The sequence below is a fragment of the Oculina patagonica genome, chromosome 3 (assembly GCF_052425735.1).
Source record: "Oculina patagonica isolate OP01 chromosome 3, crgOcupat, whole genome shotgun sequence".
In the NCBI taxonomy this organism is placed as follows: domain Eukaryota; kingdom Metazoa; phylum Cnidaria; class Anthozoa; order Scleractinia; family Oculinidae; genus Oculina; species Oculina patagonica.
In genome coordinates this window covers 3,679,310-3,692,137 of record NC_135760.1, presented here as the reverse complement: position 1 = coordinate 3,692,137, position 12,828 = coordinate 3,679,310, and the positions used below count along the sequence as shown (strand labels likewise).

The window sequence follows — 12,828 nt, the reverse complement described above, 5'->3', positions numbered from 1 at the left end:
CCGTTTAGACAGTTTTTTAACTCATTAGCAAATTCCTATTGTTTGAATATTCATGCCTTAATATCTCCGTCAAAAGGGGGATTTCCCGGACAATTGTGTGCACGTTTGAAAGGGTATGGTTCCGTGTTTATTGTGTGCAAGTGTCAAAGTCACAGCTCTTTTACATGCAGAAAAAATCCCATCTGAATATTCAAACAATAGAAATTTGTTAATGAGCAACATGGTCCACTTTGAAAGTGCTCCGTTTGGGCAGCTTTTAACTCATTAACAGATTCCTATTGTTTCAGTATTGATGCGTGGATATCTTTTTTTCAAAAGGGGAATATACCGGACATTTGTGTGTGCGTTTGAAAGGGTGTGGCTCCTTGTTTATTGTGTGCAAGAATCAAAGTTACAGCTCTTATACATGAAGAGAAAATCCCATCTGAATATTCAAACAATAGAAATTTGTTAATGAGCAAAATGGTCCTGTTTGAAAGTGCTCTGTTTGGCAGTTTTAAACTCATTAATAAATTCCTATTGTTCCAATATTCATGGGTGGATATCTTTGTCAAAAGGGGAACTTACCCGACAATTCTGTGCACTTTTGAAAGGGTGTGGCTCTATCTTTATTGTGTGCAAGTGGCAAAGTGGCGGCTCTTTTACACGCAGAAAAAATGCCCTCTGAATATTGAAACAATAGAAATTCGTTAATGAGCAAAATGGTCCACTTTGCAAGTGCTCCGTTTAGGCAGTTTTTGACTCATTAACAAATTGCTATTGTTTCAATATTCATGCGTGAATATCTCCGTCAAAAGGGGGATTTTCGGGATAATTGTGTGCGCGTTTGAAAGAGTGTGGCTTCGTGTTTATTGTGCGCAAATGTCAAAGTCGCAGCTTTTTTACATGCAGAGAAAATCCCATCTGAATATTAAAACAATATAAATTCGTTAATGAGCAAAATGGTCCACTTTCAAAGTGCTCCGTTTGGACAGTTTTCAACTCATTATCAATTTCCTATTGTTTCAATATTCATGCGTGAATATCTTTCTCAAAAGGGGGATTTCCCGGACAATTATGCGCGCGTTTAAAAGAGTGTGGCTTCGTGTTTATTGTGTGCAAGTGTCAAAGTCACAGCTCTTTTACACAAAGAGAAAATCCCCTCTGAATATTGAAACAATAGAAATTCGTAAATGAGCAAAATGGTCCTGTTTGAAAGTGCTCCGTTTGGCAGTTTTTAACTTATTAGCAAATTCCTATTGTTTCAATATTCATGCGTGAATATCTCCGTCAATAGGGGGATTTCCCGGACAATTATGCGCGCGTTGGAAAGATTGTGGCTTCGTGTTTATTGTGTGCAAGTGTCAAAGTCACAGCTTGTTTACACGCAAAGAAAATCCCCTCTGAATATCGAAATAATAGAAATTCAATAATGAGCAAAATGGTCCTGTTTGAAAGTGCTCCGTTTGGCAGTTTTTAACTTATTAGCAAATTCCTATTGTTTCAATATTCATGCGTGAATATCTCTGTCAAAAGGAGGATTTCCCGGACAATTGTGTGCACGTTTGAAAGGGAGTTGCTCAAAGTCAATTGTGTGCAAGTGTCAAACTCACAGCTCTTTTACACGCAGAGAAAATCCCCTGTGAATATTCAAACAATCAAAATTCGTTAATGAGCAAAATTGTCCTGTTTGAAAGTGCTCCGTTTGCGCAGTTTTAAACTCATTAGCAAATTCCTATTGTTTCAATATTCGTGCGTGAATATCTGTGTCAAAAGGGGGATTTCCCGGACAATTGAGTGTGCGTTTGAAAGGTGTTGCTCCGTGTTTATTTTGTGCAAGTTTCAAAGTCACAGCTCTTTTACCCGCAGAGAAAATCGCATCTGAATATTCAAACAATCAAAATTTGTTAATGAGCAAAATGGTCCACTTTCAAAGTGCTTCGTTTGGACAGTTTTCAACTCATTATCAACTTCCTATTGTTTCAATATTCATCCGTGAATATCTTTCTCAAAAGGGGGGATTTCCCGGACAATTGTGTGCACGTTTGAAAGGGTGTGGCTCCATGTTTATTGTGTGCAAGTGTCAAAGTCACAGCTTTTTTATACGCAGAGAAAATCCCCTCTGAATATTCAAACAATTAAAATTCGTTAATGAGCAAAATGGTCCACTTTGAAAGTGCTCCGTAAGGGCAGTTTTAAACTCATTAGCAAATTCCTATTGTTTCAATATTCATGTGTGAATATCTCCGTGAAAGGGGGGATTTCTCGTACAATTTTAACTAAAAAATCCTATGACATTCTGCCTCGTCCCCCAGGCGTCCTCGTCCTTGGTCGTGCACGGTTCGCTTGGCGTTGTGGGACTGACGTGCACGGTTCGCCCGCGCTCCCTGTTTTCCCGCCTTACCGCCTCAACGTCCGGCCAATCGGCGCCTGGGGATTCGAGGCAGCAATTCTTTGCGTTTGGAAGGGTGTGGCTCCGTGGCTAATGTGCGCAAGGAATCTGGGTTCCACTTTTGATTCTCTGACGGTCTGAGTCGTTCGAATTGAATCAATTGAGGGTGGGTCCTTTGGGACGAGATTTGTCGCATTCAGAGACTTAGTATAAATGGGTTATTGCAAACTGTAGGAGTGACGTGATAAAATGTTGAGCAGTTAGATGTGATGTATTTGTAATAAATCCAAATAAGGATGGGTATAATTGCATCGTTGGCCAGGAAAAAAACGTTCAATCAAGAGGCTTGAGACAACTAAAAGCACTAAAAACTGTAAGGGCTTGTCACTTGTATTTACACCCATCAAATCCCTCATTTACAGCCAACATAGCGACGTATGAAAACATACAAAAATAACTACTCTAACTAAATTAACTCTGTTTACACATTAATATAAAATATATTCAAGTGATTTATATATACGAGCAAGGCTTGTGCAACAATAATTAATCTCAATTCCGTGTGAAGTCACCGGTAGCTCTCAGCCCCCAGAGATAAGTATACAATTTCTACTAGAACGTTTCAATACAAAATCAAGAGCATTGGTTACGAGAATGAACGAAATGATCACCAAAGCGAAACAGTATTTAACATATTCTTCTAGCTAGTTATGTAAAAATTGTATGAAGACCAGACATGAGAATTTGTATACTGATACTGGGGCTTAAAGAGTTAATAAGTACACGTAAAACATTCACCAAAACAATTTGGAGTTGAAAAGTTGTGATTAAGGGTGACCAACTTTGGATTCTACAATTAACCAATTACGGTTAGGCATAGAGAAGCACATAATCAACTCGTTCTGATGGGTTTATTCCAAATTTGGGTATAGAATGTAGCCAATCAAATAACCCCTTTCAAACGGCCATCCAAAACCACACCATTTTGCTTTCGTGGCATAATTATAAAGATTAACTATAACATATCTTTCATACGGAGTGTTTTTTTCGTATCTGCCGTCATTATCCAAGAATCACCTACTCCTTACCAGGGCACTGTTGAAGTCACGCTAAGGTACGTACAAGCATTTTGAAAACAAAAACAATACTATGGCTTTTAACTTTCATTTTGGGAGCGTATGCGTTCAGCGATGTTTGTTGTTTAACAGATTTCACGGCAAAAACTAATATTAACTACTCTGGTAGCAAAGAAAAGCAGCTCATTCTCAAATCAGCTCATGCAAAAGGGAATGTTTGAACTATGTGCTGCAACATAAATTATCCAAACCTCTTTCTGCTCCAAATACAACCGAGAGAATCCTGTTCATCCCAGACAAAAAATGTAAAACATGTAATTGTAGTCTGCTATTTGTACAGACTCTGCAACCTAGGTCCGATATATTAAAGAAGCTATGTCACGGAGATTTCGCGGGTCTTTGGTCTAAACTGTTCTGAAATTAGTGGTACGCAACGTAACCCATAAAAACGTTATCTTTGAACATCTAAAGGAAGATATAATTTTAATTTGTGGATAGAAATCAACCTACGGCTATAAATACCGATTTTTTGAAGGCGCGCGGAAACAACTTGAAAAGGTAAGCCTTACTTTTTCAAGTTGCAATCCGTTTCCATCCGAGCTGTCCACAGCCAAAGATGCTCGTTAACAGTTTCAGTGCTCTAATATAGCAAAAATGGACAATATTTTTAGGTTTCCAGCGACACAAATATAAATTTTGGCTGTTCAAAAATCTTGTAAAATCCATACATAGTCCCTTTAAACGTACATAGTCGGTTCCACAAATTTGCTCGTTATAAATGTTGCTTGACACAACGAATTCTTCACAATTTAACCATGAGCATCAGAGCTTTCTGTTGTTAGGTATTTGCTTCAACGGAAATAAATACAAAACTAAAAACCCTACGGCCACTACCTTAAGCCAAGAAACAAGTTCAATTTCGTGAAAGTGATTCCATGTTAGAATAGGGATTTTTGCAGGATTTTCAGATATAACAACTTATCTTGAAAACGAGCGGCCTGCGTTCTCAAGTTTGTCCATTTTGTAATCCATTTCCATCCTCGTCATCGTTAGTCATTCTCACCTTCTAATGGGTTCCTGTTATTAATCGAGTCCTGTTCTACACAAAGCAATTCTTGTTGAGTTTCAACAGATCTTAGTATGTTTTTTCAGCTCTTCGAAGTCTTAATGAACCCATGCCACGCTTTGGCTGTTCAGCTCCCATCTGACAAGTAATAGTTTCTGAATCTCGGCAGTCGCTGCATCCGTAATGACAAGCTAAGGATAAATCTTTGTTCATAAACGTCGCAAATCATATACAACAGTGTACTCATCTCGTCAATGTATTGAATTGTCAGTGGAAGTGGATTTCTTCTCAAAACTTCTGCTCTTCTCAACGCTTTTTCTCCTCTTATCGTCGCTTCTCCTTCGTCTCTTTTCGACACTCGTATCATGTTCGTCGGTTCCCGAACGCGATCTCCGAGGGTGTCGGGCCTCTCCGCTTCCTCTCCGACCGGCCTTTCGAGATTCATTGACGTCACCATCGTGCCGAGAAGTACTCTCGAACACGTCCGAATCTACGGAATCGGCGGGAGGTCGCGATCCTCTTGCGGAACGAGGTAAATCGTCACTGAGATCGTTCAGTTTTCGTTTCAGCCGATCACTGAGGTCATCGTCGTCGTCGAGTTCCTCGAGAGATCGATACGACCTCGGCTCCGACGGTCGTGAACCGCTGTCTTTAAAGTCATCGTCGGAATCGTCGCTCAAATCGATATCAATGTCATCGTCATCATCTCGTCGTTGGACATTCCGTCTGAGTCGTAATGCATGTCGTCTTCTAAGGCGTGTTGCAGTTCGCTCACGCGTTTCTTTGCCATGCCTAGCTCTTGTTTTAAACTTGCTACAACACCTTCAAGATGCTCAACTTCTCTTTCCTGGTGAATAAGAGAAAAAATGAATGAGTCAAGTGACAGAGGACCAACGCAGGAAAAACATCAATGGCACACTGCCATTCTGCATGCTTGAATCATTTGTTTTACGTGTGATCTTATTGGCCCAATGATCTTCCCCAGATCTGACTGTATCGTTGCGTTTTAAAGATAAAATGATTCGACATCTTGAATACCTCGAATATTCAAAGCTGTTCTCTGGGAGAAGAGGGCATTCTTAATACATGAAAAGTCAACATTGAGGCAAATGCACTCACGGTTCAAGTGATTCTTTATTAAAAGATCACAACAACTGATTTTAGAGTGTCAGCACTTAAGCAATGTATGCTAAGTGGTAACAAGAATTTGCCTGTTGACCAGAACAAGACAGTCACATGCAGACACTGGAAACGCCGGTAACTACTTACTCTCCCGAATGATCAACGATATCAGAATAAATGAATTAAAAACGCACTAAATCGGTCGGACAAAAATCAATAGCAAGAGCTCAAAGATTTTAGGTTACATCACAGACAATGTTTCTTCATGGTTGACACAGACACCAGCTTTCAAAATTCCCTGACTTTTCCCTGATGGAAATTAAATTTTCCTGACTTAATAAATACAAAATGTAAGATATAGTAGCAGCATTCAGCCTCTGCTTCCAAAAAAAAAAACATTGCTGAGATCACATTGACCTGAAATCTTTCTTTCCTCCAGCCTTCAACTGTATGAAATCAGCGGTATTATATTCCAATATTCCTTGACTTTTCTTCAAAATGTCAATTTTACCAGACTCAAAACAAAATTCCCCGACTTTTCCCTGACGTTCAAAAATTTTATTTTCCTCTGACTACATCCTGACCTGTGGCAACCCTGTTCTTCGTTTATAAATTTCTGTATACTCATCAGTGTAAATACTGTTAGGAAAAATTAACAGTTGAATTGAGAACCTAGCAACAGTTACTTACGGAATCGATCTTTCTTTTCTTGTGTTCTTCTTCTTGTCTTGATAATGAGGACATCTCCTCCTTTAGCTCTCGCATTTGACGGTCCAGTCTAAAGGTGTGCAGAAAAATTAAACACGGACGATCACTGTGGCAACGGAAGCGGGGAGGGGAGGAAGGGGAAATCTAGTGGTAATGGGGGCGGGAAGTCTACAGGGGAATGAAAAAGAAACGGCGGACAAAAGCGGGATTCCCAAGATGGTGGGAAGAACAAGGAGAAGTACAGTAGAACCCCGGTAACTCGAACTCGGATAACTCGAACACCCCCGCTAACTCAAACAAACTTCCATTTCCCTTGGATTTGACCCCGCTTTTCAGTCATTTTTACTCGGTTAACTCGAACTTGGATAACTCGAAAACCCCGCTAACTCGAACTCAATTTCGTTTCTCTTGATCAAAATTTGGGTCAAATTTATCCCGATAACTCGAATTCCGGTTCTTGATACTCGCCACGGTTGCCCATTGATTGGAGCAATAAACAAATCACGTATTTACAGCCATTTTTCACTCTTATCATAAGAACGTATGATCGTGTTAGAGTTTCTGACGAGATAAGTACAATTTTCACTGTAACTTGGCAAATTGAATATTCAATCGACCCCGATAACTCGAAACCCCTCGAACTGTTTTTCGTTTCCCTTTCGAGTTCGAGTTGCCGAGTTCTACTGTATATAAACTTAACAACATTTCGCAATACTGATTTTGCGGGAGAAGACACAAAAAGACAGCAACCGGTAGTAAAAGGTACGCCTCCTCCCATTTCCCGCCTGTACTAGCAACGAGTCTGATAATCACAATGTACGAAGACTAGCACTCGCAGGTATCCACCCTTTATCATTTCTGCCATTCACGAATTAAGGGGTGGGGGGGGGGGGGGGGTTAAGAGAAGCTCAGCAACAAAGGGCGGTGTTTACCTGGAATTTTCCTGAGTAAGTTTGCTTTCTCTCAGCTGAATATCCTCCTTTTCGTCATTCAGTTTTTGAATTTGCTCCCTTAGCCGGCCGACTTGAACCTGGTCAACAAAGACAGACCTTAAAACTCACAGACAGACAGAAAAGAAAACAGTTTGGACAATCAAGTACCGATTTCGGCAAATCTTCGTGTTACCGAACGAAGAGTTGCCGAGTGTTATTTGTCCAATCAGAAAGTAGACCGAATAACCGCAAGCGCTCCGGACGCTATGACGTACGTCATGTTGCTTGGCAACTTCCCCGCTGAAAAATCACGGGCTCAGGTCAACTCTCGGAAATGGGAGACACCCGATCCGCAGATCAAACAGCTAAGGGAACGGCATAAAACGAATTTTCACGCCAAATAATACATATGTCGGTTAAAGGAAGAAACAAAAGAAATGTACCTCTTGTCGTTTCTTAAATGATCCCTCCAAATCTAACTGAGTGGCAAGTTCTCTCCTCTGCAAAACAAAGTAGGTAAAATAAAATTCGGTCTAGAAATTGCACAGAATAAGGTAACTACACTACGATCTTTGAAACGACAGTAAATACCTTGCTCTCCATTTGTTCAAATTGATGTTTTTCCACCGTGGACTCCTCCAAGTAAGAAAGACGATTCGACATGTGCTGAACCTAAACAAGGCAGACAAGATGTCATGAATAAGTGCGTGAGCACTGCGTGACATTTCGCGCCGTGGCGTTATCCAAGTCTACAAAACCGTTTAGGAGCGTTTTATTATTATTTTTTTATTTTACCCTTACCGCTTCTAAAGCAGCGTTTAACGACTTTAACAGTTGCTGCTTTATTAAGTGCCTGATTTAGCAAGTCAAGAGTTTACAAAGAACTGACAACAAAAGATGCTTACGACAGGCTTCGGTTTTTACACACTGCCTAACACATTGCGTGACATTGTCTTGTGTGACTTACCCTATTTTCCAAGCTTTCGTTGTGAGTTGACATCTCCTGAATGGTAGCCTCGCGGTCACGAAGCGTCGTCTGAACCTCGGTCAGCTGAAAACAGAACATGGAAATTTCAACTTACTCATCAACGGGGTTAAGCGTGACAACAAGACGAATGTGTGACAATAGGAGAAGAGCGCGACACCAGGTTTCGCTGTTGATTTTGGTTCGTGATAAAACATTGCAGTTGAAGAAATTTATGAACTGTTTTCCTCATCTTTGCAAATACTTTTTCTTCACTTCCTCGTTGAGTTGGAAATGACTTAAAAACATAACATACACAGGTTAGAATTTCTAGTCAAGCCAGAGCAGAAATGATTTTCGCAAACAAGCAAAACAACCGATAGTTCGAACGACGGAATGGGAGAGGAGCGATGAGGCAATGCTCCAGAAACGAGTTTTCATCTGACACAAACCTGTTTAACAAGTTGTCTGTTCTTCTCCGTCAGTGAATCGATGTCGTCTTCATCTTCGTCCACTTTACTTTGCAGTTCAGTGTTTTCTTTTAGCGTGGTCATATACTTAGTCTCAAGCTACAAAACAAAACAGTAAAAAGATTAACAAACCGAGCGTGCAACTTCGCGTTCGATAACATTTCACTTGTCACAGACATCTGTTTCCAAAATTTCCTGAAATTTCCCTTACCAAATAAAAACAATATAACAGAAATATAGTCGTGTCCTAGAAAAGGAAAAAAAAGAAATCTGAAATTGACCTGAAATGTTTTTTTCCAGCCTTCAGTGGAATCATTATCCCAATTTTTCCTTATATCTCAATTCTCCTTTGGGATCACAAATTTTCCCTGAGTTTTCTTCAAAATGTAAATTTTTCCTGACTCAAAATCAAATTGCCTGACCTTCAAGAATATTTTTTCCTCCTTTTCTCCGTGCCCCCTGCTTTAATAACTCACACTATCTTAATAAATCAGACAGGTCTATGTACTTAATAGGATTGTGTTACCTCTTTTTTGGACTTGGACAAAGTGTCCAATTGACTCTGCAGATCAGACACGTCCTCTTCCAGTTTCTTCTTGCTTTTTTGAGCGGACTGAGCTGCAAATTCTGCGTCTTCCAGCTGCAAATGGGAAGAGAAACTGTTAAACAAGATCCATCCTGCGATGAAAGATCATTTAATGTTTCTACTTGACAGCAACCGAATAACATCCATCCACTATGAGCGAACGAGCGAACGAACGAAAGAACGGCCGGCCGGCCGGCCGGCCGGCCGACCGACCGACCGACCGAATGAACGAACGAACGAACGACCGAACGAACGAACGACCGACCTAACGAACGAACGAACGAACGAACGAACGGACGGACGGACGAACGAACAACGGAACGAACAAACAACGAACGAACGAACTTTAGTGAGCTTTGAGTGTCTTAGTGTCTATGAAAATCAAATTATCAGTTTACCTGGTTCTTTAAAGCCTTCAGCTGATTTCGTTCCTTTGGAAGTTTTTGAGACTGAAAACAAGGAGGCACCATCAGTTTAGAAGTTGAATAACGATTTAAAATCACCAGTGTTGAAGGAAGATAGCCACAAGCTTGTTAAGAAAAGAACAGTCACCAGAGGGGGGTGGAGTGTGGCTGAAAACTGACCTGAGTTTCAATCACTGCTTGAGCGTCCCTCAACAGAGCTTTGGTCTTCTTCAGTTCTCGTCTCAGTTTCCTCTCGGTCTCGGCATCGCCGCGTTCGTAATGATCACGGAGTTCCTCCAGGCGTCTGTCCACTTCTCGCTTGGACTGTCAGAAAACAACAATACAGTTGTTACTTCATTAACTTCATAATGACATCCAAGGAAATCTTAAAATAATACTTTACTTAAATGGATTACAAACGACAAACTTTCGGTTAAAGTATTTCATGACGCAGCTCCTTTAAGTAAGTCACGTAAGTCACGCTTCTTTTATGTCAGTCACGCGATCTTCGATGTTTCAACTAAACCCGCGGAAGTTGGAAAATCACTGCAGTCCAATAGAAAAGCCATTTTATTAACAGCAATAGTCCGCGCTTACCTTAACAGCTGCGGTTTTTTCTTGGTATTCATCTTCTAGCTGACCTTCGAGTTGCTTGATCTACAAATTTTCAAAAAAAGGCGATGATGTCAGAATGCGGTTAAACCATTGCATACAACATTAACAATGGGTAAAATTCGGAAAAAAAGTGTAAAGGTAATTTATCTGACCCATGTTACACGGAAGAGGTTAGGAGCTTGTTAAAACGTTTACGTGCATCCAAGACCGAATTGGAATTTGGAGTGTTGGTTTCTGTTGAGGGAGGACAACCAAAGAACCGAAGAAAAACCCTCGAAGCAAGGACGAGAACCAACAACAAACTCAAGCCACATATGGCACAGGGCCGGAATCGAACCCGGGCCATATTGCTGGGAGGCGAGCGCTCTCACCACTGCGCTATCCCTGCTCCCCAAATGGGCTAGAAATTGCTGAAATTGGGGGCTAACCTTTTTCTGCATGTTATATCTGAGTTGTTCCATTTCTTCATCTTTTGCCTCCAACTCCTTGTGTACCATTTGCTTGTCATGTTCGGCAGCCATCTCTAAACGAAGTTTCGCCTGAAAAAACAAGGTAATAAAACTTATCACTGGCCCCAGGGGGGAAAAAAAACCTGCCGGCGGGACCGACCCGGACCTCCCGACGAGTCCGCGCCTACAACGAGCTAACCGGCGGGTAACTACATAGAACATATTTTCCGAGTTGAATGCAACGAAGGCTTGGATAAATTCAGCCTTTAAATTGGCATGGTATTGCCCGTAAAATCTGTAAAAATTGCATCTTTTGCTGACTTCTCGAAATTCTTGTGCTCGGACTGTTATTCAGCGCTGATTCTGCTTGGAAAAATGTCAACTTAATTCGCCTTGACAGGCCTAATTTCAGTAAGAGTAAAATTAATAAGTTATTTAATCTAAGCCTAATGCAACAGTGCAATTTTCCGCCATAATTTACTGCGTCCGTCACAGCTACCAGTTTTTCCCCGCCTTAAAAATGCTGCGCACATAAAAACTTCTAGTTTCCCGCCAAATAAAAAATGTCGTACACTGTTTACCAGTGAATATTGCACTAGTCAGAAGTGCAGGCTTTTAGCCAGGTGGGAGTCCAGGAGTCCTATGGACGGCCACTTTTCAGAGAAAATTAATATAAATAACTGAAAAGAGGGTTTTTAAGAAAATTTGGAAATTTTAAGATACCTTTGCACTCATAACTGCAGAAAAACACCTTGCATGCTCCTCAGGCCCTCCTATGGGGACAAAGTCAGGCCTTATAATAATTTTGGACTCCGACTTTTTTAATTCCTGGCTAAAAGTCTGCACTATAGTGCCTCGATTATTCTTTACATGCACACTCGCACAAAACAATTCTCGTATTATTCATTATTCAGTCATTCAAAAGGTTATTCACAATTGACTCGTGAGTTAATTCGCGTTATATTCCTCGTCAGCGTTATATAACAAGTATGCCGTTACTACCTGTTCAAGCTGTTGGATCTGTCCCGCCTGGTCGTCAAGTTCTTCTTCTTGATCCTGAGCTTTCTGTTCCAGTTCTCTTATGGTTTTCTTCAATGCGACGACCTGGAAACAATCAAGGTAAATGTTAAGCTCCGACAGCTTTTCAAAACGAATGGTCACAAACAAAACCGAGGAAACCCGACGTTAAAGATGCTGACGTAACTGAGAGTTGTCGGGTTTTCTTTCTAGAGTTTTGTATGTAAAAATTAATAGGAAGTTCTTCGTGTAACCATTGTTTGACACGCAAACAAGGTAATTCAACATATTATTTAACTCTTCACTTTCTTCCGTTACACATAGCCTAGTCACGCCAATGACACTAGAAGCAAACACGCCTCATATATCACTAACATGGGTGACGAATAAATCAACCTTACATTTTCAGGCCCCGGTCATGTTACTAAACAGTAGCGACCTTAAGAGCGGAGTACGCGAACGAGGTTGAGTACTAGTACGACTTTCAGACCTAGAACTTATGCTTTTGATTATCACATTTCACACCAATCTCGTACCAACTGGTCAGCAACATGGAGGAGTGGGGGCTCTGGGAACGTAACTGGATTGAAATTGGAAAGTCGTACTGACATCTTAAACATTATTTACTAATGGATTGAAATTGGAAAGTCGTACTGACATCTAAACATTATTTATAACCATCGTCAAATGATTAAACAGCAACACAACAAATGTCTAAAATTTCACTTACATCGCCTCCTTGTAACCCCTGTTTGGTGATATCATTTATATCGCCCTCAATCTTAGCCAGTTCCTTTTTCGCCTTCTCCAATTCTTCTTGCGTTTCCTACAAATGAACGATTAAATGTAACAGGGTTAATATGATGACAGTTACACAAAAACAATGTTGGGAAAGTAACTCTTTTGTAAAGAAAATGTTGTGGTTTTTTTGCTATTCAATAAAACTGATAAAGTTATTTAAATGCTGTCATAGGTTTCACGAGCGTTAGGATTGAGTCAAAGTAGTTTTCCGTGGTCGCGCGAGATATCAATATTAGCATTAGCTCGC

At 40.5% G+C, this 12,828-nt stretch overlaps 1 protein-coding gene across 1 annotated transcript in view; it reads right to left on the bottom strand.

The window, feature by feature from the left end:
• Positions 1-5,055: 5,055 nt before the first annotated feature.
• Positions 5,056-12,828, bottom strand: part of LOC144646158 (unconventional myosin-XVIIIa-like) — a 45,102-nt gene continuing 37,329 nt past the window's right edge. The window contains exons 27-40 of the mRNA XM_078505694.1: positions 12,511-12,606; positions 11,766-11,867; positions 10,743-10,853; positions 10,297-10,356; positions 9,880-10,023; positions 9,694-9,744; positions 9,236-9,349; positions 8,692-8,808; positions 8,243-8,326; positions 7,867-7,947; positions 7,719-7,775; positions 7,276-7,373; positions 6,326-6,413; positions 5,056-5,360 (exon numbers count right to left, since the gene is read on the bottom strand). Of these exons, the coding sequence (XP_078361820.1) occupies positions 5,190-5,360; positions 6,326-6,413; positions 7,276-7,373; positions 7,719-7,775; positions 7,867-7,947; positions 8,243-8,326; positions 8,692-8,808; positions 9,236-9,349; positions 9,694-9,744; positions 9,880-10,023; positions 10,297-10,356; positions 10,743-10,853; positions 11,766-11,867; positions 12,511-12,606 (1,374 nt within the window). The 3' untranslated portion in view covers positions 5,056-5,189. The remainder of the gene's footprint in view (positions 5,361-6,325; positions 6,414-7,275; positions 7,374-7,718; positions 7,776-7,866; positions 7,948-8,242; positions 8,327-8,691; positions 8,809-9,235; positions 9,350-9,693; positions 9,745-9,879; positions 10,024-10,296; positions 10,357-10,742; positions 10,854-11,765; positions 11,868-12,510; positions 12,607-12,828) is intronic.